This window comes from Meriones unguiculatus, chromosome 17, assembly GCF_030254825.1.
Source record: "Meriones unguiculatus strain TT.TT164.6M chromosome 17, Bangor_MerUng_6.1, whole genome shotgun sequence".
In the NCBI taxonomy this organism is placed as follows: domain Eukaryota; kingdom Metazoa; phylum Chordata; class Mammalia; order Rodentia; family Muridae; genus Meriones; species Meriones unguiculatus.
The window spans coordinates 25,953,723-25,980,305 of record NC_083364.1 but is presented as its reverse complement, the minus strand read 5'-3'; the positions used below and the strand labels follow the sequence as shown (position 1 = coordinate 25,980,305).

General features: G+C 43.8%; 1 protein-coding gene across 1 annotated transcript in view; it reads right to left on the bottom strand.

Annotated features, from left to right (window-relative positions):
* Vps8 (VPS8 subunit of CORVET complex) overlaps positions 1-26,583 on the bottom strand; it is a 215,747-nt gene that overhangs the window by 44,475 nt on the left and 144,689 nt on the right. Inside the window, exons 37-44 of the mRNA XM_060370095.1 lie at positions 23,972-24,061; positions 22,301-22,343; positions 19,326-19,429; positions 17,386-17,467; positions 17,007-17,089; positions 10,510-10,590; positions 4,878-5,047; positions 2,140-2,305 (exon numbers count right to left, since the gene is read on the bottom strand). Of these exons, the coding sequence (XP_060226078.1) occupies positions 2,140-2,305; positions 4,878-5,047; positions 10,510-10,590; positions 17,007-17,089; positions 17,386-17,467; positions 19,326-19,429; positions 22,301-22,343; positions 23,972-24,061 (819 nt within the window). The remainder of the gene's footprint in view (positions 1-2,139; positions 2,306-4,877; positions 5,048-10,509; positions 10,591-17,006; positions 17,090-17,385; positions 17,468-19,325; positions 19,430-22,300; positions 22,344-23,971; positions 24,062-26,583) is intronic.

Below are 26,583 nucleotides of genomic sequence, written 5' to 3'. Positions count from 1 at the left end.
GAAAGTGTAGAGTATGTGCCAAGGCGTGAGACCACTCAATGTGAGTGAGACCACTAGCCGCACACAGCCGAGTGAGCCCCGCACCGGGGTCTCATCTGATACGCAAGGTCTGCCAAAATGCAGCAGGAGCTTCTGGGCTTGGGGATGGCGAGGTGAAGCTGGATTCCAGGGGAGATGGAGGTGACACTTACAAGGGAGGTGACATTTGTGAGGGTGGTGACACTTATTGAGAGAGATGACACTGGTGAGGACAGTGACACCTGTGAGGGAAGCGAAACTTGTGATGATGGAGACACTTTCACCTCTAGATCCAACCATGCTACTGTTCTAATGCACACCCTCTTCCATTGAGAGCAGATGTCTGCCTCGATCTTTCTCTTATCCACCTCTATACTTGCCTATCTTATTCCCCTGAAGGGGCAGCTGACATGATCTCCCATGATTCTGTATATCTGATTCATGTACATTATTTTCTGTTCTTCCGGCATGGTTTATCTGCAGGCACTTGTCATTCAGTAAGAGTTCAGACAATTCTGGTTCCTGACAAGAGCTCTTAAAAAATCTTAGAACTGGGGTTCAGCAGCTAAGAGCACTAACTATTCTTCCAGAGGATGGAGGTTCAATTCCCAGCACCCTGAATGGCTATCCAATGCCTCTTTCTGGCCTCCTTGAGCACTGTATGTACTTGGCATACAGACATAAATATATACATACATACATGCAGATTAATAATAAATCTAAGTAACCAACTCCCGCTTGGAACCTCCTCTGTGAGAAGAGCCCTTTTGTATGCTAATGAGATGACTGGCAGCTGGGAACCCTGTATAGTTTGGGGATGAGGGCTGGCTGCCAGGAGGACTAAGCCAGGGATCAAGGTCTATGCCTACCTGAACCTCTGAGGGGGAGGAACCTGAAGACTGAGCTCGCTCGCAGAATTGACAAGGATTTAATGAACCATGACTACACGATGAAACTGGAAAATGACAGGCTTTCAGAGCTTCTGGACTGGTGAAGGTGTTGAATGGTGGGCTCAGACAGAGGGCACAGGACCTGCCATGCTCAGCTGTCTTCAACCTTGTCCTAGGAGAGCAGTGGGACTGTGTATGGCATGGGGACAGTCTTACGGGACTGACCATCAAACTCTGGGAAGTTAGGGCACTGACTTCCTGGGCAGGCAGCCAATGTCCAGGTAACTGAGAGAACTAGAGTTCGGAAGGGATCACATAAAGAGTTGAGAACAGTTATTCAAACTCTGCTTGTAACTTCATGGCTATAAATCGCCAAGACACAATTTTGTTTATCTTACCTGTATACTATTTCATTCACATCTGGCACAGTTAGATACTGACATACTGTTCAATTAAAAACCGGGCAAACACAGATATTAAAGACAAAATCAGAATTCCTATCCCTGGAGTACAGATATGATAAATAATTATCTGGGAGAGGAGCCCATGACTTTGTTTCCGTGCTCCTGTAAAATGGATAAAACGGTGACATAGAAATGGGGTCAACTGGGGCTTGTGTGGCACTGAGGAAAAGACAGGCGGCAGCAACTGTGTCAGTTCAAAGGTCAAGGGCAGTCCTGATAACCTCTCACTTAACCCCTCCTGTTGTCAGGTTGTGTGTCCTCAAACCTGGGAGCAATAGGGAGCATCCTGCCCCACAGCCTCTTCGTAACTGGTAAGATCCCTCGGTCTCCATGGGCAACGGAACATTGCTGAGATGAACACTCTGCACCAAGCTCTTTAAGGAAAGGAGACATGCGCCAAGCATACAAGCAACACCTTGTCCGGCACCAGCTCCAACCGAGTGGTGACTCTGCCCTCTTGCCGAGTTAAGTGCTTATCAGTATTGGCATGCGCTCACTACCTTCGCTGCCTGCCACTCTGTCAGAGGTCCCTGACAGGGTGCCTATCTTCTCTGCCGCTGACCTGGGCCCCACGCTTCAAAAGCGAAACAGGTTTCATCAGGTTGTCAGTGCTGATCAGAGATGACAAGCTCCTCAGCTCTGAGCAGCAGTAAGCAAGAGACGCTGCGCAATTTGGTATCCGTCAGGAGACTGGGGGACCTGACAGAATAGGCAACACCGACCGGACTAGCAAAGGAAGGTCACGGCATCTCCAAAACAAGCCTTACCTGGGATGAGGTTATCCGCCCCTTCTTGCTTTCAGAAGGATTCTCACTGAGTTTGCCAGCTTTGTTACTTGAGCTGCACTTGTAACATGTCCATCTTGTTTGACCCTCAGTTTCTAGGGTGCATTCCTTGCTTTGCAGACAGAATGAATGATACAAATGGCCACAGCTATAAAATGAAGACAAAAAGTTTGTACTTTCCCTTGGTATAAGACCCATAACCATGAACTGTGACAGAGTACACTTGTGTGTGGTACCTCAAATGAACTAGTGGCTGCTATTCGGGGACAAGAGTCAGACCAGGGCCTGTGCTCACTGAGGTCCTCCCTTTTCAAGAACCTAGTCTCTCTCCTACTTGAATTCTTAAGTTGTGAGTGGGCATGCTTCCAGACTGCAGAAGCTGAGCTGAGAGTGTTCATTCTCAAACTACAGCATTTTCATAGTTATTTTCAGGTAGTTTTTTTTTTTTTTTAATGACAGAAATAGTTGTTTAAGTAGCCTGATAATATCATGAGTGCCATGACCATATTCAAGGCACACTGACCTGAAACACCAGCAAAGTGCCACGCTCTACATCCCAGAGGCTGGCTACCAAGGATGCCTCTCGGTGGTCATTTCTGGATCCCCCTTCTCTAAGCAGAAACACTGGATGAGTCTAGAAGGCAGTCCATTTCTCTCCTCTTGTCTAGTTTCCCTTCTCAATGCTGTTTCTTCTCGTACATTTATCTTTCCTCTACCTAGTCCTGCTCCTTCAGTGATAATTTCTACTTCCTAACTTTTAAAATGCCATAAGCTCCTGACTCCCAGCAGTCTTTCCATCACTCCTAGCTAACTGTCTGTCTCCTTGAGAACTCCACCCGAGTATCCAATAGAAGTCTTAATTTCACACACCCAAAGCCCAAGTTTCTGACTTCCACCAACTCTATTTCCATCGCATTCTTTTATCTAACATTCTGCATCTCAATAGTAGCAAGTATGTTCTTCCAGTTTCTCAGGTAGAACTTTGGAGTCACCCTGGACTGTTTTCTGCCTTGCACATGGTAAGCACACCCACAGGCAATCCGATCACATGATAGTGCTGCCTTCACATGATAGCCAGAATTTCCACTTCTGAGTTCTTTGCTATTGACTGCATTGGGCCATTTCACATCTGGGTTACTGAAGTAGCCTTACTGTCCATTTTGCTTCTTTCCTTGACCCTCCAGAGTCTATTCTCAACACAGTAACCGCTGACCCGTAAAATAGCACTTCTACCCTCAAAACTACCCACTGCCTTCTCAGAACAAAGTCCAACTTTGTACAAGAACCCAATATCCCTGCCTGCTTAGCTTTTGTTTTTCCTTGGGTACCCCTTCTGTCATTTTCTCCTCACTGTCAAGACCTGCTGTGCTACCCACTCACTGCCCCTGAAGTATGCCAGTAAGGACACTGTCTGACAGCCTGCATATCCCCAACATCTGGCAGAACACACCCTACAAATTAGACACTTCCTTACATCTTAAAATCACTCAAACATCATTTAAACAGGGAGGCACGCCCCATCTGTTTCCTATAAATTAGTAGCTGCTAATACCCCCTTCCCTGTATGCTCTTTTATTTTTATTAAATGTAATAAGTAATTACATTTTAATTATGTTTCAAAGTTGTCTGTTCATAAGTCATATCATATAGCATATATGCCATTTTATATAGCATCCTAACAATGCTGTATAGAACACCCCTAAGCTTCTGTATGTCTCTGCGTGTTTTATTCTTTTTTCCATCACTGTAGCCATCACTGCTTCAAGTTTCATCCCTGTGCTCAGGCTGCTCCTCATCCTGATGAACAGATCTGGTACGCAGTAGTGTCTTTCTCAGGGTTTCAATTGCAGTGATAAAACACCGTGACTGTGATGGTTTGAATGAAAATGGCCTCCACAGGCTCATCTATTTGAATGTTTTGGTCCCCAGTTGGTGGAACTGTTTGGGAAGGATTGGGGAGAGCAGCCTTGTAGAAGATGTGTTACTCTGAGTGGGCTCTAAGATTTCCAAAGCCCCAGTAGCTCTCTTTGCCTCTTACTTGTGGATCAGGATATAAGCATTTGGCCACTCCAGCACCATGCCTGCCTGCCTGCCACCATGCTCCTGCCCTGCGCAACAAGGACTCACCCTCTGAAACTGTAAGCACCCCCCACCAATAAATTCCTTCTTTAATGAGTTGCCTTAGTTGTGCTGTCTTATCACAGAAATAAAAAAGGAACTAAGCCTATGACTAAAAGCAACCTGGGAAGAAAGTGTTTATCTCAGCTTACAACTCTCATGCCACCATCAGTGAGGTAACACAGGGCAGGGACTCAAGGCAGGGACTGAAGCAGAGGCCGCTGAGGACACTAATTACTGGCTTGTTTCTCATGGCTTGTTCAGCCTGCTGTCTTTTAGTTATGTTTGTTTAGTGTATGGCATTTTACTGCATACTTGTTCAGCCTGCATTCATTCATCCACTCATGCATTCATGTATGTGTCTGAGTGTTGTCTGACAACACATCATCCTCTCGTTCTGCTACCTTGTGCTTATTTTCGTCTTCACTCTGACTTAGAGGATGTCTGAGACCCTTAGTTCCCCCCTCCCGGCTCCCGTTCGGACTGTGAAGGCCGCGGCGAAGGAACTCTGGCTGTCTGGTCCACTGCTTTATCGCTGACTGGGGCTGCGTGGTCACAGGTACTATTGCTCCGCTGCTACCATGAGAGTTTGCACTCCTTACCTAAAGACGATAATTTCATCGGCCATTTCCTGGCGTCTTTTGTACTGCTGTAAACATATGGAACAGTAATCCTGTTTGGGATTGAGCCCTCTGGAGACTGAAGCTCTCAGGTTACACAGTGACCAATGGAGATCTTGGTTCAGAAGGTTGGTTGTTGTTTCTAGCAAGGTCTATGAAAGGTCAAACAAAGGAGAAAGGGTTCAAATGAAAGACAGGATTAACGAAACACGTCACAACCAAAATTAGAGCACTCTACAGAAGGCGAGACAAGCCAACATACAAACTCATACACTCAAGCAGGGGCCCTTCCCGTGCAGTGACAATGATGTAGACATTAAAATGCTCAGGTCTGCACCAGCTCCCAAGCAATGTGTGTGGTCCTTCTGTGGCTTAACTCAGTACAGGAGCTTTCAGATGACTCGGTAAGGCCAAATCTACTCTGTGCATTTATAACTTCTCTCTCCACAGCTGACAGCTGTGAGAAGAACAGCCTCGATCCCTGGCCTCTTGCTCAAACTGCTGCACGGCAGTGTTTCAGATAGCCGCTCAGTGGAGAGCTAATGGTCATTACTCAGTGTTCATCTCCCTTGGGCAAAGATCTCATTTTCTGATCAGCACTTAAAAGTCATTTGAAGCTGCTCAAGACCCTGCCATCTGTCATTAAGACATTTCGAAGATGCACATTTGGTCACTTTGGGGCTGCCTATGCTTGTAGAGTGCTCTCACACTATATCAGTTCTCAACCTTCACATAGATCATTGAGACATCCAGCCAGGGAAAGACAGAGCTGGGCAAAGCTCACCTCTTTGTTATACAGTTTAACTCTTCAACTTTAACTCAAATGCAAAACCTCTACTTAACTGTCAAGGCATGCTAATTTCTTCCAATTAGCTCTATCTTCTCTCCTTTTCTAGGCTCCACAGTGAGTCTGCTGTGCTCAGCTCCTCCCTCCCCACCTTCTCAGGGTCTGTATCTGTGGGGGCATTGAGTCTCCCTGTGCCATCTGGGGGCAAAACTTTAATTCTTTTTTTATTTTATTTTAAATTACACTTTATTTACTTTGTATTCCCCCTCTAGGTCCCTCTCTCCTCCCCTCCCACTCCCTTCCTTCCTTCCTTCCCCTTCTCCACACACGCCCCTCCCCAAGTCCACTGGTGGAGGGGGGGGGGTTCTTTTTCTTCCTTCTGATCCTAGTCTGTTAGGTCTCATCAGGTGTGGCTGCATTGTCCTCCTCTGTGGCCTGGTAAGGCTGCTCCCCACTCAGGGGGAGTTGATCGAAGAGCCAACCAATCAGTTCATGTCAGAGACAGTCCCTGTTCCCATTACTATGGAACCCACCTGGACACTGAACTGCCATGGGCTACATCTGTGCAGGGGTTCCAGGTTATCTCCATGCATGGTACTTGGTTAGAGTATGAGTCTCAGGAAAGACCCCTATACTCAAATTTTTTGGTTCTATTGCTCTCCTTGTGGACCTCCTGTCCTCTCCAGATCTTACTATTATTTCCCACTTCTTTCATAAGATTCCCTGCATTCTGCCCAAAGTTTGGCCATAAGTCTCAACATCTGCTTTGATAGTCTGCAGGGCAGAGCCTTTCAGAGGCCCTCTGTGGGAGGCTCCTAACTTGTTTCCTGTTTTCTTCTTCTTCTGGTGTCCATCCTCTTTGCCTTTCGGGATGGGGATTGAGCATTTTAGCCAGAGTCCTCCCTCTTGATTAGTTTCTTTAGGTGTACAGATTTTAGTAGGTTTATCCTATAGTATATGTCTATATGAGTGAGTATATACCTTCTGCTTCTGGGATAGCTCACTCAGGATGATCGTTTCCAGATCCCACCATTTACCTGCAAATTTCATGATTTCCTTGCCAAGATCAAAACCTCAAGTGACAACACATGCTGGAGAGGTTGTGGAGAAAGGGGAACCCTCCTCCACTGCTGGTGGGAATGTGAACTTGTACAACCACTCTGGAAATCAATCTGGCACTTCCTCAGACAACTAGGAATAGCGCTTCCTCAAGATCCAGCCATACCACTCCTAGGCATATATCCAAAAGAGGCTCAAGTACACAAAAAGGACATTTGCTCAACCATATTTGTAGCAGCTTTATTTGTAATAGCCAGAAGCTGGAAACAGCCCAGATGCCCCTCAACTGAAAAATGGATGCAGAAATTGTGGTACATCTATACAATGGAATATTACTCAGCAATGAAAATCTTTAATTCTTAAGGATATTTTAAAAAAACTCTGCCTCTCAATTTTTTCTTCTTCTCACTCATAAATTCTTTTTTTTTTTTTTTAATTTTTCTTTCGGTTTTGTTTATCAAATACTTTTCTCTTGTGTATGTTTTGGGGATAGTGACTTTTTTAACTTTTATTAATTACACATTATTCACTTTGTATCCCCCCATGAACCCTTCCCTCCTCCCCTCCCAATTCCACCTTCCCTCCCCCTTCTTTATGCATGCCCCTCCCCAAGTCCACTGATAGGGGAGGTACCCCTCCCCTTCCTTCTGATCTTAGTCTATCAGATTTCACTAGGAGTGGCTGCATTGTCATCTTCTGTGGCCTGGTAAGGCTCCTCCCCCCTCAGGGGGAGTTGATCAAAGAGCAGGCCAATCAGTTTATGTCAGAGGCAGTCCCTCTTCCCATTACTATGGAACCCACCTGGACACTGAACTGCCATAGGCTACATCTGTGCAGGGGTTTTAGGTTATCTCCATGCATGGTACTTGGTTAGAGTATGAGTCTCAGGAAAGACCCCTGTGATCAAATTTTCTGGTTCTGTTGCTCTCATTGTGGGGTTCCTGTCCTCTCCAGATCTTACTATTTCCCACTTCTTACATAAGATTCCACGCACTCTACCCAACAGTTGGCCATAAGTCTCAGCATCTGCTTTGACAGTCTGCAGGGCAGAGCCTTTCAGAGGCCCTCTGTGGGAGGCTCCTAACTTGTTTCCTGTTTTCTTCTTCTTCTGATGTCCATCCTCTTTGCCTTTCGGGATGGAGATTGAGCATTTTAGTTAGGGTCCTCCCTCTTGATTAATTTCTTTAGATGTACAGATTTTAGTAGGTTTATCCTATAGTATATGTCTATATGAGTGAGTATATACCGTATGTGTCTTTCTGCTTCTGGGATAGCTCACTCAGGATGATCCTTTCCAGTTCCCACCATTTACCTGCAAATTTCATGATTTCCTTATTTTTCATTGCTGAGTAATATTCCATTATGTAGATGTACCACAATTTCTGTGCCCATTCCTCAGTTGAGGGGCATCTGGGCTGTTTCCAGCTTCTGGCTATTACAAATAAAGCTGCCACAAACATGGTTGAGCAAATGTCCTTATTGTGTACTTGAGCCTCTTTTGGATATATGCCTAGGAGTGGTATGGCTGGATCTTGAGGAAGCACTATTCCTAGTTGTCTGAGGAAGTGCCAGATTGATTTCCAGAGTGGTTGTACAAGTTTACATTCCCACCAGCAGTGGAGGAGTGTTCCCCTTTCTCCACAACCTCTCCAGCATGTGTTGTCACTTAAGTTTTTCATCTTGGCCATTCTGATGGGTGTAAGGTGAAATCTTAGTGTCGTTTTGATTTGCATTTCCCTAATGGCTACTGAGGTTGAGCATTTAAATGTTTCTCTGCCATTTGATATTCCTCTATCGAGAATTCTCTGTTTAGCTCTGTTCCCTATTTTTTAAGTGGATTACTTGGTTTGTTGCTTTTCAGCTTCTTTAGTTCTTTATATATACTGGATATTAGCCTTCTGGTCAGATAAAGGGTTGGTGAAGATTCTTTCCCAATCTGTAGGCATTCGTTTTGTTTTGATGATGGTGTCCTTTGCTTTACAGAAGCTTTTCAGTTTCATGAGGTCCCATTTATTGATTGCTCTTAGAGCCTGTGCTGTTGATGTTCTGTTCAGGAAGTTTTCTCCTGTACCAATGATGCCCCTCAACTGAGGAGTGGGCACAGAAATTGTGGTACATCTACATAATGGAATATTACTCAGCAATGAAAAATAAGGAAATCATGAAATTTGCAGGTAAATGGTGGGAACTGGAAAGGATCATCCTGAGTGAGCTATCCCAGAAGCAGAAAGACACACACGGTATATACTCACTCATATAGACATATACTATAGGATAAACCTACTAAAATGAGTTCTAGGCTCTTCCCCACTTTTTCTTCTAACTGATTTAATGTGTCTGGTTTTATGCTGAGGTCTTTGATCCACTTGGACTTCAGTTTTGTGCAGGGTGATAAGTATGGATCTATTTTCATTTTTCTACACGTAGATATCCAGTTAGACCAGCACCATTTGTTGAAGATGCTATCTTTTTTCCATTGTATGGTTTTGGCGTCTTTGTCAAAGATCAGGTGTCCATAAGTGTGTGGGTTTATTTCTGGGTTTTCTATTCGGTTCCAGTGATCCACCATTCTGTTTCTATGCCAGTACCATGCAGTTTTTATTACTGTTGCTCTATAGTACAGCTTAAGATCAAGGATGGAGATACCTCCAGAAGATCTTTTATTGTAGAGGATTGTTTTAGCAATTCTTGTTTCTTGTTATTCCATATGAAGTTGAGAATTTTTCTTTCCAGGTCTGTAAAGAATTGTGTTGGTAATTTGCTGGGAATTGCATTGAATCTGTAAATTGCTTTTGGTAAGATGGCCATTTTTACTAGGTTAATCCTGCCAAGCCATGAGCATGGGAGATCTTTCCATCTTCTGATATCTTCTTCTAATTCTTTCTTCAGAGACTTGAAATTTTTTTCATACAAGTCTATGACTTGCTTGGTTAGGGTTACACCAAGGTACTTTATGTCATTTGTGGCTATTGTGAAGGGTGTTGTTTCCCTAATTTCTTTCTCTGCTCTTTTGTCTTTCTTAATAGAAAGCAGAGACTGTATCAACACACATACACAGCACCTGGTCCTTTCCCAAGGGAAAAAGTGAACAAAGTCAAAGTGGCTCTCACTGGTTTTAAAAGCTATAAAAGCAATTTTGAGTTAAGAAAAGAACAATGACTATTTCTAGTTAGTAGCAATAATGTTTCAGAATACTTAATTTTACCTTACTATTTTCTATAATTATACTTCCCCCTTTTATGGATTAAAATTTTTTTAAATATTTATTTATTTATTATGTATCCAATGTGTGTTTGCACATACACCTGCATGCCAGAAGAGGGCACCAGATTTTATTTCAGATGGTTGTGAGCCACCATGTGGTTGCTGGGAATTGAAATCATGACCTCTGGAAGAGCAGCCAGTGCTCTTAACCTCTGAGCCACCTCTCCAGTCTCGGATTAGAGAATTTTTTACTTAATCATTTACCTAGCAAGTTTATAATACTTCCATTTTGAAAATAAAATACTGGTCTGATTGCCAATGAATCAAAAAATAAGTAAGACGTACTTCAATATTCTCTTTCTCTCTGTGTGTGTCTGGGAAGTATAAGTTAAGTTCACAAGAAACTTAAAAGTAGAGAAATGTACATATGTACCTCAATCTACCTTATTTTAGTAAGTAATAATTTTCAAAGACAAAAATGTTCAAACATAAGAAAAGAATAGAAAAGAAACATACATTATTTTTCTATCCTAAGACAGACGTGGATGCAAGCAGCTTACTCACCTGCTCATAGTTAAAGGTGTCCAGCATCCCCAGGATAAGGCCCTGGATTTCTCCAAGTTTTCCTTTTCCATAAACTGGGTCCTATTCAGAAAAAGTGCTAATTGTTATGCTTCCTGGTATTTTACCACCACTTTAAGTGTTTGCTATGTTGGTAGTGTTTCCCCTGGGACAGCACCTCACTCTGTAGCCCCAGCTGGCACCAAACCTGCAATCCTCCTGAGAGCCAGGTTTGCAGGTATGAGCTCCCACGGCTAACCTAGGCACTAACAGTCACAACACACTGTTCTGTGAGCCGTCTCTAAAAGAGGCTTAATCTATTTCTCTGCAGACAGCTCCAACTTTTGGAAAATAAGATGGAGGTGACCCAAGTCTTCTATGACCATTTTCTTTGCAAGTCTAATCTAACTTTTTTTTTAAAATCACTTCTCTCAGAAGCTTCTCTCTATTTAAACACCAACTCTCTCTCCGATGTATCCACTGAATGAAAAGCAACACAGCTAAGAATACCAGAATCTGTACAGCAATCCTTCAGCACCCATATTTTGCTGCCTCTTTGTTCAAACCAACTACATCCCCCAGAGTTTTGGAGACAGATTTCAGCATGTTTTCCCCTAATAAAGCCATTACTGCTAAATTACAGCTAATTAGAAACCCAAGTTCTCTCTACTACTTTTCATAGAAGGTACGCCAAGCCACTTATTTATTATGCATAACCCCCCGAAAATTAAGTGTTTTTTGGACCTCCTCAAAACCTCCAAACTGCAATCCACCCATCCAGAGATGGCTGACACTTGGCAGGCATTGCCTCAGCCTTGTTTCGGAAAGAATGGAAGAGGATGCATCTCTTAGTGTATACAGTCTGATCATCTCACAACTCTGTTTTACTTGACGTTGTATTGTGAGTACCCTCTGGCATCATCAAGTATTTCTGAATAACTACAGAATATGAGTCATGTTAAGATACAATGTTTTTCCTAGTCATTCTAAGCTGTTATGTCTGGGCTCTCCTCTTTCCCAGCCCCACTCACCGTTATCCAAGCTGATGACTGTAATCTTGGTCTGAATCTCTGGTTCATTTTTTTAAAGAGGACATCTCCAGAAAGGGAATTACAGACTAGATGGCATTTTTATGGTTGCAGGTATATGCTACTGACAAACAGCTTTATCCAAAATGTATTATGCAGTTTTCACCGTAAAGCATATCCTGTGCCCCTTCAGACTGTATCTATGACTAGGTTGGTAATTACACTTTTAGGAATTGCTAACAAACGGGTGTGGTAACCTCTAACATGAGGTTATGCACAACACAAACGACTTTGTCAAATAGAGAAGTCTAGGCACACAACAATGATGGAAGCAGATGCTCCTTGTTAAAGAGTAGAATCTGTCAAACACAGGCAAAGCGCTTACACTGCCTGCTCACTCCATGACCGGGCACTAGCATACAATTCAGCCAGGCACACACAAAAGCCGACAGAGCAGGTGGTGTATGCGCATGTAGAGACTTCTTTGCTGTCCCTGTTTCCTAAACAACACGGCTTCACCACAACGATTCACATATCGCTTACACTGCACCAGGTGTGGTCACTTGTGGTTCTAGTTCTGGGGAGGTGGAGGGAGGAGGATGCTGAGTTTAACACCGGCTTGGGCTGCAGAGCCACAAAAATCAAACCGTTGAGACGTAAGTGGGAGGGCTGCAGGTTTTAGACAAGCGCATGCTTTTATAGAAGGGGTTTGTGTCTTTGGGGGTTCTCAGAACCTGACAGGGCTGCAGGACCACTGAATACACACCCCTGAAGTCCTACAACACCTTCAGTGAATGAAGAGCTCAGGCCAAGAGCAGCAAACCTGTTAAAGAACTGTTATGCCAAACGGCTGCAGTCTGCATCCAGAAACTTCAGAAACCACGTTTTCATAGTCTCTCGTATTTATGCTGTCCACCCAAGTATAGATAAATAAAAAACTTAATTTTTGTTAGACAACACTGGTAACTAAACTGAATGATAAACTAACAGCTGTCAGAAATGTCTCTGGTAACCTTGTGGTAAATCACAGTGTAAGAGCAGCTGAGCTTAGAAAGAAAACTTGGTGCATTTACCACGAGGGGTTGGTCATTTTCAGTCATGGAGTCTGAAAGGCTAGGCAGTCAGCCGCTAACAGAGACCAGCACTGGGCTAGTTCTGTAGAGCAGTGTGGAGCTGTCTCTCATGGGTGCCTCGTTCTCTCAGCTGTGAGACTGTGCTGAAGAAATGGAAAGGACAGAACAGCTCTGTAGTTTGTACTAATGACAGTGAGTTGGGGTTGTGAGAAGAGTCTGTCTCGGCTGGAGAGCATGTCACTGAGCTAAGGACCCCTGCATCGGGTCCATCACTCGCCAGTCAGGCTTGTATCCACCAGACAACTTCCTCTTTTTCTTCTCCTTCTATAAAAAATTAGATCTCCTTAATGCCCCTCTTCCTTATTTAATTGTGCTCTGGTGAAATTCCCATTAAATACACTTATTTCTTAGCCGCAGAGTCAAGTGATAGCACTATCTTAAAAATCCAGTTTAACGTCTGTCCTAACATGCCCTTCAGTGTGCAACCATATTAATGGTTCTAGAGTTTGACCATACAGACTGAAGAGCAGGGATGTCTTAAAAGGTTAAATTCAGAAGACATCTTTATAGGTCATGTCTATATTTACTTCAGTACATTTTGCTTCAGCATACATAATTTAAGAGGGAAACCAGGAAACTACTCATACTGAGGCGACACATCGATTACAGAACTCGAGCTGAGTGCGAGGCTTCGAGGACAGCACACAGCAGCCACCAGCTCTCATATTTAGTCTGTAGCATCCAGCTACTTCTCATTTTTAAAAAAACCTGCTGATGTTTCTCTGAAACTTGCTGTTAACTGTGGAGGAAGACACACTTGGTGCCTACATTCAATTTCAAAAGCACACCGGAAAAAGACGCAGTTGCTGCTTTCCCCTACTGCTTTCGAGAACTTACTCTAACACGTGTGCTTGATCTGTTTCCCAGCTGAGCATTATCTTAAAGTATGAGCATGGCTCAATCAAAGTGTGTACACACCAAGTTCATCTTCTCAGAATAATGCTCGGAAGTAGCTTTCTTAGAAATCAAGAGTGACTTTAGTCATATGTCAGTGTCCGCTTAAAAATCCTTGATTTTATTTATTATTATCATTAAATGTGTGTGTGTGTGTGTGAGAGAGAGAGAGAGAGAGAGAGAGAGAGAAAGAGGGGGGAGGTAGACATGTGTGTGTATGTGATGAGAGTGTGTGTATGTGGTGTGTGTGTGTGTGTGTGTGTGTGTACGCATGTGTGTGAGATAGGGAGCATGTGTGTGTCACAGTATGTGTGTGGAGGCCAGGGACAACTTTATGGAGTTAGCTTTATCCTTCTGCATTTACTGAGTTCTGAATTGTCGTGCTTGTTATGAAACTTCGTTCCCCACTAAACCATCTCACCTGCCCCACCCAGTTATGTTTTTCTAACTTAGAGTGTAGTAACATGAGCATGGGTTCCTTAAAAGCTTCCTTACTTATCAACCTCTGACTTTCCTAGAGAGTCTAGATAATTCAGGTCCCTGGGATCACTCCGAATAAATACGCACCAGTCAAAACATTCTGAGAACACTCACTATATGACCATCTTCTGGAAAATTACCTTAGTTCAGTTGTGTGTGGGCAACTGCGTGTCTAAACGTCTAAATAATTATTTAGACACAAAACTGCCCCTCCTTACCTTCTCCCCGGGGGCACTGCCAGATTAAAATGAACATAAAAAATACACTGACTCAAGTTAGTTACGGAGAGCTGGAGATGTGAAGCCGGAAGACATGTTTTCACTGGAACAGTAAGCTGAGGCAAGTTCAGAATGGCACCGTGCTCTCTAGAAACGTAAGGCTGCAGGGGCTCACTGTTCAGGGATCAGAAGGACCGTGAGCACTGGGACATGGTGTGGTTGCCACCCACAGGTTCAGGTGTGGGATGCTACGTCCTCAGTGCGGCAATGCTGGGACCTGGTGGGGTCTGTAAATGGTCACTATTCTGCATTGTTTCTGGCTTTTGGTCTGCGGGTGCAATCATTCCCTTTTGCACAAGCTCTTGCCATATGATGACATCCACTATGAAGTCTTCACTGGAGTGGAACCGACACGAGGCTGTGGCCTGGTAATCTAGAGTGTGAGCTACATAACAGCAGTCTTTTATAAAGGGGTCTTAGAGGCCAGCTGGGAAAACCCACAATACTGATGAGGAACACACAAAAGCAGAGCCGAGAGGTCCAATGAGATCATACGAAACTCAACTTCTTTCTCATCAAGAGCTTACTATTCACAGTGGCACCTAAGAGAAATGGTCAGCTACATATATCATATACACATACATATATATACATATATAAATATATGATGCAAGTGGAAATATCTACAAAACACATACCCAATCAAGGATTTTATCAAAATATAGAGAGAATATTTCAAACTCCCAGACATGGAAGCAAATACCTCAGACAAAAAAATGAACAGACATTATGGAACAGACATCTCACTAATAAAGCTAAGCAGCCCAAGGAATATGCTTAGCCTGTCACTGAGGAACTGCGAACTTAGAAAAGAAGATGTGTTCCAGGTCTAGGCCAGCCCTGCACACCCTGCGGGGGGGCCTAGCTGGGAGTCCTCCCATCCTCACCCCTCCCCAACTGTCTGATCTAGCTGAGGTCTCACATCTAATGCCCTGGCCTGCGCCACCCCCAACGTCTCTATCCATTGGTTTTTCTCATTTGTCAGCAGATTTATTATTTTTACTTTTCTGAGACAGGGTCTGCTGTGACCCAGGCTGGGCTTGAACTTGTAACCCTCTTCCCCACCTCCAGGGTGACGGCTCTACATGCACACACCTCCACGGAGGACTTTGATGTGGGGCTGGGTACTGGACCCGCAGCTTCTGCATGCAAGGGGAGCTGCACACCCGCCCTGCCAGCCCAGGTGTTTGTAGCTGCCTTCCGGTTATCAGGAGATTGGTAGGAACAAGATTATCTCTAAAAAGATTTAATAATCTGTAAATACATATACGGGGGGGAAGTTATTACAGCAAAAAAAAAATAAGTAAGTTTAAGAACACAGCACCCTCCTGACTGGTGAGGAGTTAATTACTGCTGCAAGCAGGACAATTATAATGAAGCTAATGTAAGTCAAAGCCGAGATTTCCAAGCATAATAAGGCATCAAAAAGGTCTCTTTTGAAACCCAAACAGTAACACGATGCTGTGCAAAGGGAAAGGCAGAATTTTGTTACTGTTTACATAGCACAGTGTGCGGCCAAAGTGCCACGAAGCACAATGCGCCTACAGGAAGGAGCCCGCCCTGGGGCTGAGAGTCATCTCTTCTCCTTGTGCTATTTTACATGTTTACAAACCTTGTGATTAGCACACTTACACATGCGGAAATAGTCTACCCTGGAGAATTCCTCAATATGTGACAGCTGCCAAGGACGGAAGGCGGAGCTACACACCTGAGGGCTGGTGCACACCTTTGACCCCAGCTGGGAGACACAGGTAGGAGAGCTCTGTGAGATCAAGGCGCCCAGGGCTACCCAGTAAAACTGGTCTCAAAAGGCAAAACAAACAAAACCACATACACAGTATTCATGTTTTTTTCTCTCGTTCCTGGGGATGAACCAAAGGTCTGCACAGGCGAGCAAGGGCTCTACAATGGAGCTATGCCCTGAGAACTAAATTCCTATGGCCAGGGCACAGGATGAGAGAAAGCACAGCTCTTCATCAGACGGTTGCCCGGAAGCCTCAGAGCACACAGAAAGGAGAGCTTGTGGGATCTTAGGAGAGCTGGGGGGGATATTCAAATGGGACAGATCGATGGCACCCTGTCACTATTGGACTGTGTGTGAGAGTATGTGTGTGTGTCACTACTGAACATAAAGTGAGAGAAGACAGACTGATGGGTCTAAGTATAATTCCTGCCGTCTCTCCAAGAATGTTCACAGGTATTTCTAAAAACACAGCTTAGAGTATTTTTAGTGTTCTCTTTTTTATGAAGCTGGAAAGTTTCAAGTCTTTTTGCCAAAGAAAACAAGAAAAGTGTTTCTTAGAATAACTCTGGACAAAAGGCTAAGTAGGATTTACAGCTGGGGTGAGTTTTCCACATAGAGGTATTTTTGGAATGAGCTAGAAAACTGAAATAACAACCGTTACTTAGAATGCCTACACCTACTTCTTTTTTTAAATCTGAAGGTATGATCACTAGAAACAAGTGACCACTGTCCCCAGGGCTATCACCAGCAGGACATGTGTGTGTGAATCCCAAAGAAGCAATGGCAGGTAAGGCTATCCCCGAGGGTGACACGAAGCAGACTGATTCAAGGTCAGTTAGAAATCTATGTAATGCCAAAACATAAGCGATATACGCCTCAACCTCATTTACTGGTAAATCAGCTGAAGTCAACCAGTATTTACCTCCCTGCCCTTGGAGCTCACCTGCAAGATTCTTTGTAAGATGGACGGGAGGGCGATGAATGCCGCCATGCTGTTTAGGACTTGCATGGTCAAAGCCTTCAGGGCTGTCGGAACAAAACGTTAACAATAAGGCTAGTTTTGCTTTTTTTTAGTTAGGGGAAAACAGTCACCTGACACAGAAACTTAATTTACCAAAGGCCAGTTCGGTATCTTAAAACTGACTGTCAGTCGGCTGCAAAGACTACACACTTTATAGCTAAATACTCAGGGCGAGACTGAGACTACAGGGCCTGGGGAAAGGACAGGAATACGCCAGGGAAAACTGCCACGGCAGGTTTCGCAGACAGAAAGTGGGTTGGTGAGGTGCGCGGCCTGGCGCAGGTGGTTCTGATGGGTTTACCTTCGCAGTGCAGATGAGGAGCAGTGGAGCTGGACCGCTTCTGTGGTGCCATCATTGCCTCCAAGAGTGGAAACCACAGGGCCTGTATCATCAGAGCAAACAAAGCATTGGCATGGCCTCAGCGGGGGAAATGTACTGGCCAAAACCAGACAACGAGGATACTGGATCTGACCGGAGGAGACAGAGGCTTTGGAAAGCATAAGGAGGTCAAAGGATGATAATTCCTTTTATATCTGGAGACTGTGGGTGCAAACAAGCCACGAAAGCTTCCTGCTAGGCTCTAAGAAGCACCAGAGAAGGGATGAATCACTCCGCAGTGGCTCCACTCCACTCCTGTTCTTCAGTTATCCACAGACCAAGAATTAGGCTATTTTTCCTCCAGTGATTACACACCAAGAATGGAGGTTCAGAAGAACTCATTAGCGTTAACAACCTCAGAGAGAGATAAACAGGTTTACCAGCTACTTATTACTTCTATTAGGGACTGTATTTTAATACCTTACACATATTTTTCGTTTTGCTCTCATAATAACCTTATGCCATAGGTATCTTCACTTGGTTTAAAGAAATAAGTAATTTGCCAAAGATAACACAGTATTAACACTGGCTCCAAATTCTGTGCTCTCCAATCTTTATCACAAAAAAACAAGCTAATACATTTCAACAATCCCTGACAAAAACATAGTAAATCACAAAATTATGAACACAGAAAACATGCCAAGATGTATCCTTTTTATTTTAATATACAGAGTAAATGTATATGAAAACTAAACTTAGCTTCCTGTTTCAGAAAGCGAGGCTATGGGAAGAGGCCCTGAGCACGGGAGGGGCAGGCACAGGAAGTGAGGCTGTGTGTGAGCTACCACTTACTCTGTTAGAGGGCTGACACACCCAGGCCCTCACACATTAGGCAAGTGCACTATCACTGAACTACACCATCGCTTACAACTTTACTTCTAAACCTAGTGAACTCAGCTGGCCATCCTACGCCTATTTTACTTCAGTTTGGGGGAGTTTTAATGGCACTTTACTTTTTTTCTCTGTTTCATATTGAAGAAAATGAGAGCAAGAACTGTTGCTATAGACAGCGAAGTAACTAGAAGTAACTCCAAAGCTCGATCATGAACTGCCTTGACTATCTCCCTGGAGAAGGAAGGCCCCCAGAAAATGCAGTACTATGGATTTTCTTGAAGCTAGACCTTAGGAAATTGGATGGTCCATCCTTCCCCAAGGAAGCTGAGCTCTGCATACCTATTCTATATGATGAGAGCCCACCTCTGCATTCTGTTCTATATGACGAGGGCCCAACTCTGCATTCTGTTCTATATGATGAGGGACCCAGCTCTGCATTCTGTTCCATATGATGATAGCCCAGCTCTGGATTCTGTTCCATATGCTGCTGTAACTATCACCCGCACCCAGAGTTCCTCTGCACCTTTCCTGATTTTACGCACTAACTTTTGTTCAGTCTGTGCTGTTAGCAGCAGAGCTTCCTAACCGTGGCTACCACTAGATCAAGTACAGGGCTTTAGGACATACTGGTGGCTGGGTCATAGGCACAGAGATTGTCAGGTGGTACTTCACAGTAATAAAATATTTCAAAGCCCCACACCACTTCCATGTGTAGCCAAGGCTGAGAACCAACATTTCTACCACCAGCATAAACAGAAATTCCACCCCACAGACACCACAGGCTCTCAGCAGTCCACACCTAACACTTCAAAGCTGAATCCATGGATGTGAGGACTCTGTGGGAGAGGAGGGGTGAGCCAGATACTCCTGATAGTAATGTCAAGAGCCTTACACTCCTGGGAACAACCAGAAGTGATTAAAGCCCAGACAAACTAAATCCAGGTGTCCAAGAGGGCAGCAGAAACAGAATTAACTCCTCGTTTCCAGACAGAACAAGTTTTTAAGTGCCTATGCAGTTATCAGCCTACCTCTCGTTGCTGCTGATTCAGAGTCTGTGAATTTCTCTGGCAAAGAGCAATTGTCTCTATCATGGCATCTTCAACACCCTTCAGCAGGAAGTCCTCCTTGGTATCTAGATTCGGAAAGATGCCAAGATAAATGTCAAAGATGTGCTACTATCGCCTCAGAGCTTCTATGAAAAATGAACTTGTTGGTTCATCTTCATTGTCGACTCAACTGAATTGGGAATTGCCATGGAAGCATACCTGTGTGTGTATGTATGTGTGTGTGTGTGTGTGTGTGCGCGCGCAGGTGTGCACCTCTGAGCATGAGGGGTGGGGAGGTTCAAAAAAGCTTTAACTGAAGAGCTGGGAGACCCATCATGAACATGGGTGTCACCACCCCAAGGGCTGGAGTCAAGACTCAAGAAGAAGAAATCAAGCAGGGTGTCAAGTGCCCTCTCTCTTCCTGACTAAAAGTCACAAGACCAGCTGCCTCAGGCTCCTGCTGCCACAGCTGGAGCTGCTCTTGCCCCACACCCTCCCCGCTCTGAAGGACTGTACCCACAAACTATGAGTTACAAGAAATCTTCCTTTCTTAGTCACTTTGGTGGAGTGTCTTGTCACAGCGTTAAGAAAGGTAACCAACAGAGGGCTGGATTGGGAGGGAGCCAGGGTGGGGCTACAGCTGCGATACAAAGTGAATAAATTGTAATAAATAAAAAATTCTATTAAAAATAAAGGTAACCAATACTCATGCCAAACCCAACTTATTTTATCTCAAAACTGCGTCTTCCCTTAATTTCCAAAGGCAATTAAAGAATCATTGCCTCATCTTAAGAAGTTAAACAGTAACAACTAAAGTACTCCAATTAAAAAAATGGGGACAGAGCTAAACAGAGAATTCTCAATAGAGGAACATCGAATGGCAGAGAAACGTTGGAAGAAATGCTCAACATCCTTAGTCATCAGGGAAATGCAAATCAAAATGACCCTGAAATTTCATCTTACACCCAGCAGAATGGCTGAGATCAAAAACTCAAGTGACAACACATGCTGGAGAGGTTGTGGAGAATGGGGAACCCTCCTCCATTGCTGGTGGGAATGTAAACTTGTACAACCACTTTGGAAATCAATCTGGTACTTTCTCAGACAATTAGGAATAGCGCTTCCTCAAGATCCAGATATACCACTCCTAAGCATATATCCAAAAGAAGCTCAAGTACACAACAAGGATATTTGCTCAACCATTCACAGCAGCTTTATTTGTAATAGCCAGAATCTAGAAACAACCCAGATGTCCCTCAGTTGAGGAATGGATACAGAAATCGTGGTTCATTTACACAATGGAATACTACTCAGCAATTAAAAATAAGGAAATCAAATTGATTAAACACATACTGACAATTCAAAAATAATTAAATGTTTAATTTGATCATTGATATCAAAAGTAAATCAAGTATTTTCATAGGTTACAAAAAGCCACAGTGTAACACAAGATGGCCAAGGTATAACACAAACTGTGTTACCTGGGATCTCAGCACGGAAAAATAGGAGAGAATTATCTACAGAGCTGTTGGATAAAAGAGTATTAAGAGGAATGTATGGAGGAAAGAGTTCAAGAAACGTGTTTTACGACATGAGACAGTATAAAACTCATCTAGGAAGGGATTCTGTGACTTTCTGGCAAGGTATTTTAGACTGTCAAGGAGTATAAAAGCAAATAACTGACTAAAATAGATGGGGAAAAGAGAAAAAAAATACTTCAATGGTCCAAAAAAGTACATGAAAGATGGTCGACAAGCCCAAACCACCTGAAACCACAAAACAGAAACTATGAAGCAGAGAGAAGGGGAGACAGAAGAGAAATGGATAAAGGGAAAGAGGAATGGAGTGGAAAGGAGGCCTGACGCCCATCATGCGAGACAAGGGGAGGCGGGAGGAGGACAGAAGAGGCAAGGATGAAAGGGCCAGGGAGAATATGGTGCAACCAACCTCACACGCTGCTGAGGGTGCGAACTGTGCGTGACTGTGGAGAACCCTACAAACTGTGCTAGCGTACCTGAGGCTCTGGGTCCAACTTCTAGCACAAAGTAGTCTTTGAAGTTACTACTTCCTCCAGAAATCCCACTTTTGTTCTTACACCCGAAAGAAGTCAGAGTGAGAACCCCAAAAATATCTGCATGCCAAGGATGTTCACAGCAGCATTATCCAGCAGACCAAGGTAGACAGGCCAGGTGGCTCTCAGAGAATAAACAGACCATGTGGCTGGCAGGCACCCACCCACACAGAGGAACACTGTGCAGCTCTGACACATTTTCAACACGTGGGAACCTTACAGACATTACACTACGAGAAAGAAGCCAATCATACACTCAAACACACTAGGATTTCACTATTCAGAGAGTGAATGCTGGAACTAGAAAGCAGGACAGAAGGTAGGGTGGTATTGGGGGAACTGCTGTTTATGGAGATAAAGGGTCTGGTTGGGAACTCGATGGTGGTGAAGTATGTACTGCAGTATGGTAATATATATTGCTGCTGATATGCTTTATGGTTTTTTTTTTCCTATTTTACCATAATTTTTAAAAATGAAAAGAAATGTCTATCAGTGAGCATCAAAGAAAGTCACTCAAGATTCCAAAAGGTCAAGTTTTACTGCTTGGGTGACAGTCGACCAGAGGCTCTGGCACAAGACACAAGTTCGAGCACGTTAGTTGTGGACCCACACACAGCCAGCTTTAAGCGTGGAGTGCGGGTAGAGCCGACACCGGGCAGTAACGCGTGCCGCACTCCCTGCAGGCTGGCCTCCCACCACAGTGCTGCATGACTTTCTGTCAAGCGTCCTCGGAAACCACTAACACTTCACTCTACAATGAAGTAGATAAAAAGGGACTATGAAAATGGCTCCGGGTAGTTATTACTAAATTAAGGCAGTGCATTATATAACAGTTTTCAGATCGTGAGGTTAGCGGAGGAAAAGCATTTTACATGCAAGAACTTACTTTCAGCCTGCACTGTGAGTTCCTGCAGCCTGCTCTGCAGTCTCTGGAAGGAAAAAAACAAACAAACAAACAAAAAAACAAAAAAACAAAAAAACACAGGAGTGACAAACACTTTGAATTTCCACCCACCACGTATCTGAATTAACAGATTTTAGAGATGAACCCCAAGGGCCAAGCCTTGATGACCTGAGTCGCATCCCTGGGGCCTGCATGGTGGAAGGAGGGAACCGGCTACTGCTGCTTGTCTCCTGACTGCCACACGCATGCTGTGTTTGCATGCACCCATACAGATACACGTATACTAAGTAAATAATAAACCAATGAAAGGCTCTGCCGCTGCCATTCGGCATGACTACTTGTCTACATAGCTCACAGTGTGGGAATGGCACCAAGAGATCAGGTGTCACTGGCTCTGCCCATGTGCCTCTCTGTACCGCCAAGCAGTTACCACTGATAGCCCTTAGAAGAGTACCGAGGATCTAGATTTTTCCATGCTTTGGATGATGGTGTAAAGTAAAATTTGTACCAGGAAAAATGGGTGCGTTGGGCAGGTACTAGCAAAAGGACATGACAAGTCTGTCCTCATAACCCAGGTTACACAAAGCCTTAGGTGTGAATTGTCCCTAACATCCAGGTGCGCTGTTTACCGCTCTGCTGACTTCTTACAGTCCCTACTGACATCCACAAGGCCTTCCTGACATATATCAGAGCTGGTCCTAATAGTCCTCAATCTAAAATTTGTTTCTTTTCACAGGTGCCTTGTAGGCCAAAGTCAGAGAACTTTGAAATCCAAATTTTCAGTTTATAATCAATGTCAGCATTCATCTCCCTCATCCTCATTCCCTTCATATCGTAATCAAATGATAGTAACTTCCTAGATTCACCCCTTCTCTCCACAATCACTGCCTCACCATGTCAAAGGCTCCTATCAGCTTATACACACGTGTGGTCATGCAGATGCTAGGACAGTTCTGCAGGTGGATGGTGGCAGATACACAACACCGTGACTATACTTGGCTTTGCCGAATAGGACACTTGCTACCAAAGTAGCTAAAATGGTGAATTATATACTTTACAATTACCTTTGCAATAAGATATGCTCCTTTTTAAGTTGGGATAACCCCCAAACATAAGTGCAAATGAGGAATAACTCAAGTTTCCTATTGCTGAGAGTATAAAATGATATAGCCTTTGCAGAAAGCACTAACACAAGACTGATGAAAACAATTTTATTCCTGGAGACCCTAAATCTAGAAATATACCAGGCGTCAATCAAGAGAATGGAAAGTTATGAGACAGTTTGTTCATAACTCAATATTGCACAACATAAAATCACTGATAAATGTAATATGAAAGACATCTCAAAATCTTTCTGGTGGCATGAGAGGCCTGTACAGAGAACACACTGGATGCTGAGAAAATGCATGAGTGATTTTCCCTGAATATGAAGAAATGACAGTAATGATCACTATTTTCTTTTATACTCTACACAAATGTGTGCATCTATCAAAAAACTTCATCAAATGTTATTCTTAAAACTGAAGGTCCTTTTCATGTATATAGATTCTGGCTTAAAATGGTGCCATAAATAAATGTGGAGCTGTTCTCAGTGAAGCCCACCATAAATTATTTCTGTTTGAGACAAAGAGAGAGTGAGGAATGAGACGCTACCTCCAGCAGCAGCAAGAAGGCCCCATGCACGTCCCCCTTCTTCTCTAACAGGTACGCGGTGACTTCGTGGAGCTGATACTTCTGTGTAATCTAGGAGAAAAAGAAAGCACTTCTGTAACTTTTTGTTTGCAGAGTACAATGAGCATGTAATACCCGGATTGCAAGCCCCCAAAAGACAAACAGGAATTGACTCTGTTGCAAAACACCGGAAGGTCTTTTATTACAAGCTCCAGCTGGGTGGCCGCCCTTTACAAAGACAAAGGGACAAGTGACCACCTCCCACTCCGGGAGAACAAGGTTTTTAAAGGGACAAAATGGAAGTGGGGAAGTGCAAGTCTTGGCATTACAGGATTGGATAAGAAGGTCTCTGGGAGAGCTGACCTTTAAAATGATTGGTCTGTTTTTAGGCTCCAAGACTGCAAATGGTCAGGCCTGGCTCCCTGGGGGACATCTGACCTCTAGTACTGCCCCATTACGCGCACATCAGGCTGTAATGGGGGGTAAGGGGGGACTAGCACATTCTGTGGGCTTTCTTAGGGGCTATGTGATTCCAGTCACACCCTGAGGTTTATCTGGGTGGGGGACTGCTGCTGGACCTCTGCTCTGAAAGGAATGTGGCCTGGTGATTTTGCCCCAGCCCCAGGGATTAACTCTAAGTTTTTGAACCTCTCAAGCACAGTGCACAAACTCCACGGACAGTCATTAATGGGCCCGTGTCTTTACAGCATGGTAGAGTACAGTATATGGAGCCTGTCTTACAGTGAACCCATCCGGCAGTTCTATTCTGAACAATTCATTCCTTTGTTTACTTTCCATATTTGTCACACATCTGAATGATGTGCATCCACTGGAGAAAAGCCGATACAAATAAGCAAACAATAATGATATAAAATATAAAGCATCAGCTATAATTCTACATTTCTACATAAAGAATTTAGAATGAAAAGAGTAGATATTAACTTATGGGATTTTTGTAAAAATTAACAAAATAAGAACATTTAAATCAGTTAAAAATATTAAATAAGTATGTTCAGGAATAAAAGGGGGGAGTACAGAAAATGAAAATGAAAGCTAGCAAATGCTAGAGAATACTGAAGCTTCACTGTGAAGGACCGGCTTACAGACTGCCTCGGTTGCTTTGGCCACTGCTGTGATAAAATGCCCACCAGAAAGGGTTCACACTGGCTTGCAGTTCAAAGACAAGTCCCCACGGTGAAGAAGTTGGAACAGCAGCAGTCTGAAAACGGCTGTCGCACCTCACAAGCAGGAAGCAGGGCAGTGTGAGGCAGGCCTGCTAATGCCAGGCCCACTTTTCTCACTCACACACTCCAGGACTCGTGGTCCTGGGCAGAGTTCAGACAGTTTTTCTGTATCAATTAACCTAATCAAGACAAGCCTCACCGTGCCCACAGGCTAAAAGGTACCTCACAGGTGTGCCTAGAGGCTTATTTCCCAGGTGACTTGAGAACTGGTTAAGCTGACAGTAAACACTGACCATCACACAGGTCAAAGGAGAAAACTGCAATCATCTCAATAAATGCAGAAAATCATCTGGCAAAACACAACACCCTTTCATAGCCAAACAACCAATCTGAGCAGAACTTTCTTAAGAGAAGTTATCTGGTTATCCTACAATAAACACCATATTTATGGCAAAGTGTCTGCCATGTCCCCCTTTAAATCAGAAACAGGATGGAAGGCACAGAGACTCGGCCTTCTGTTCAGGAGTCTACTGGAGCACATAGACGTCTGAGAACGAAGCGTAAGACTGGGCCATAAAACTCCCCAGATTGTTATTCTTAGAAAGCATTACTGTCATAAAATATATAGAAACAGTTTGAATTGAAAAATAATTTAGTTGGTTGCTAAGTGCAAACCAGTGCAAATAATTCCTGGTATTTCAATTCCTGTCAGCAAACAACAAAAATGTCCTTACAGAGGCATGGTGTGGTGGTCCATGCCTTTATGATCACAGCACACAGAGGTAGGAGGCAGGATCTCTGTGAAACAAAAGCCAGCCTGAACTACATATCAAATTCTGGGCTAGCCTGGGCTACACAGTGACACTGTCTTAAAAACAAACCAAAATAAAACACCAGTGAGACTCTGCCTAACAAAACTAAACAAGCCAGGTGGTTGTGGCTCACACCTTTAATCCCAGCACTCAGGAGGTAGAGGCAGGTGGATCTCCATGAGTTCAAAGCCAGCCTGGTCACAGAATGAGTCCAGGACAGCCAGGGCCACACACATAGAAACCCTTTCTCAAAAAAGCCAACCAAGGAACCAACCAAACAACAACAAAACAAGCCTTATAGAAAGGTTATCAATGTTACCAAAAGACACAAAGGCATCTTAAAAGGCAAATCTTTCTGGATGTGAACAATCAGTCCTCGGAGCTATCATTCTCCCGGCACTGATGCAATTCAGTGTTAACTTTTATAATCAAAGCTACAGAACGTCTTTAAAGAAACTTGGTATTATGATCCCTAAGTGGTGCAGGCCTGGTAAGAGGCAGGAAGCTGCTTAAACAATGAGAACTGGAGTTGCTCTAGGAACAAATGACCTCATCCCTGGCCAGCCCCAGTGACATCACTGAAGTGGTTACTTTTTCA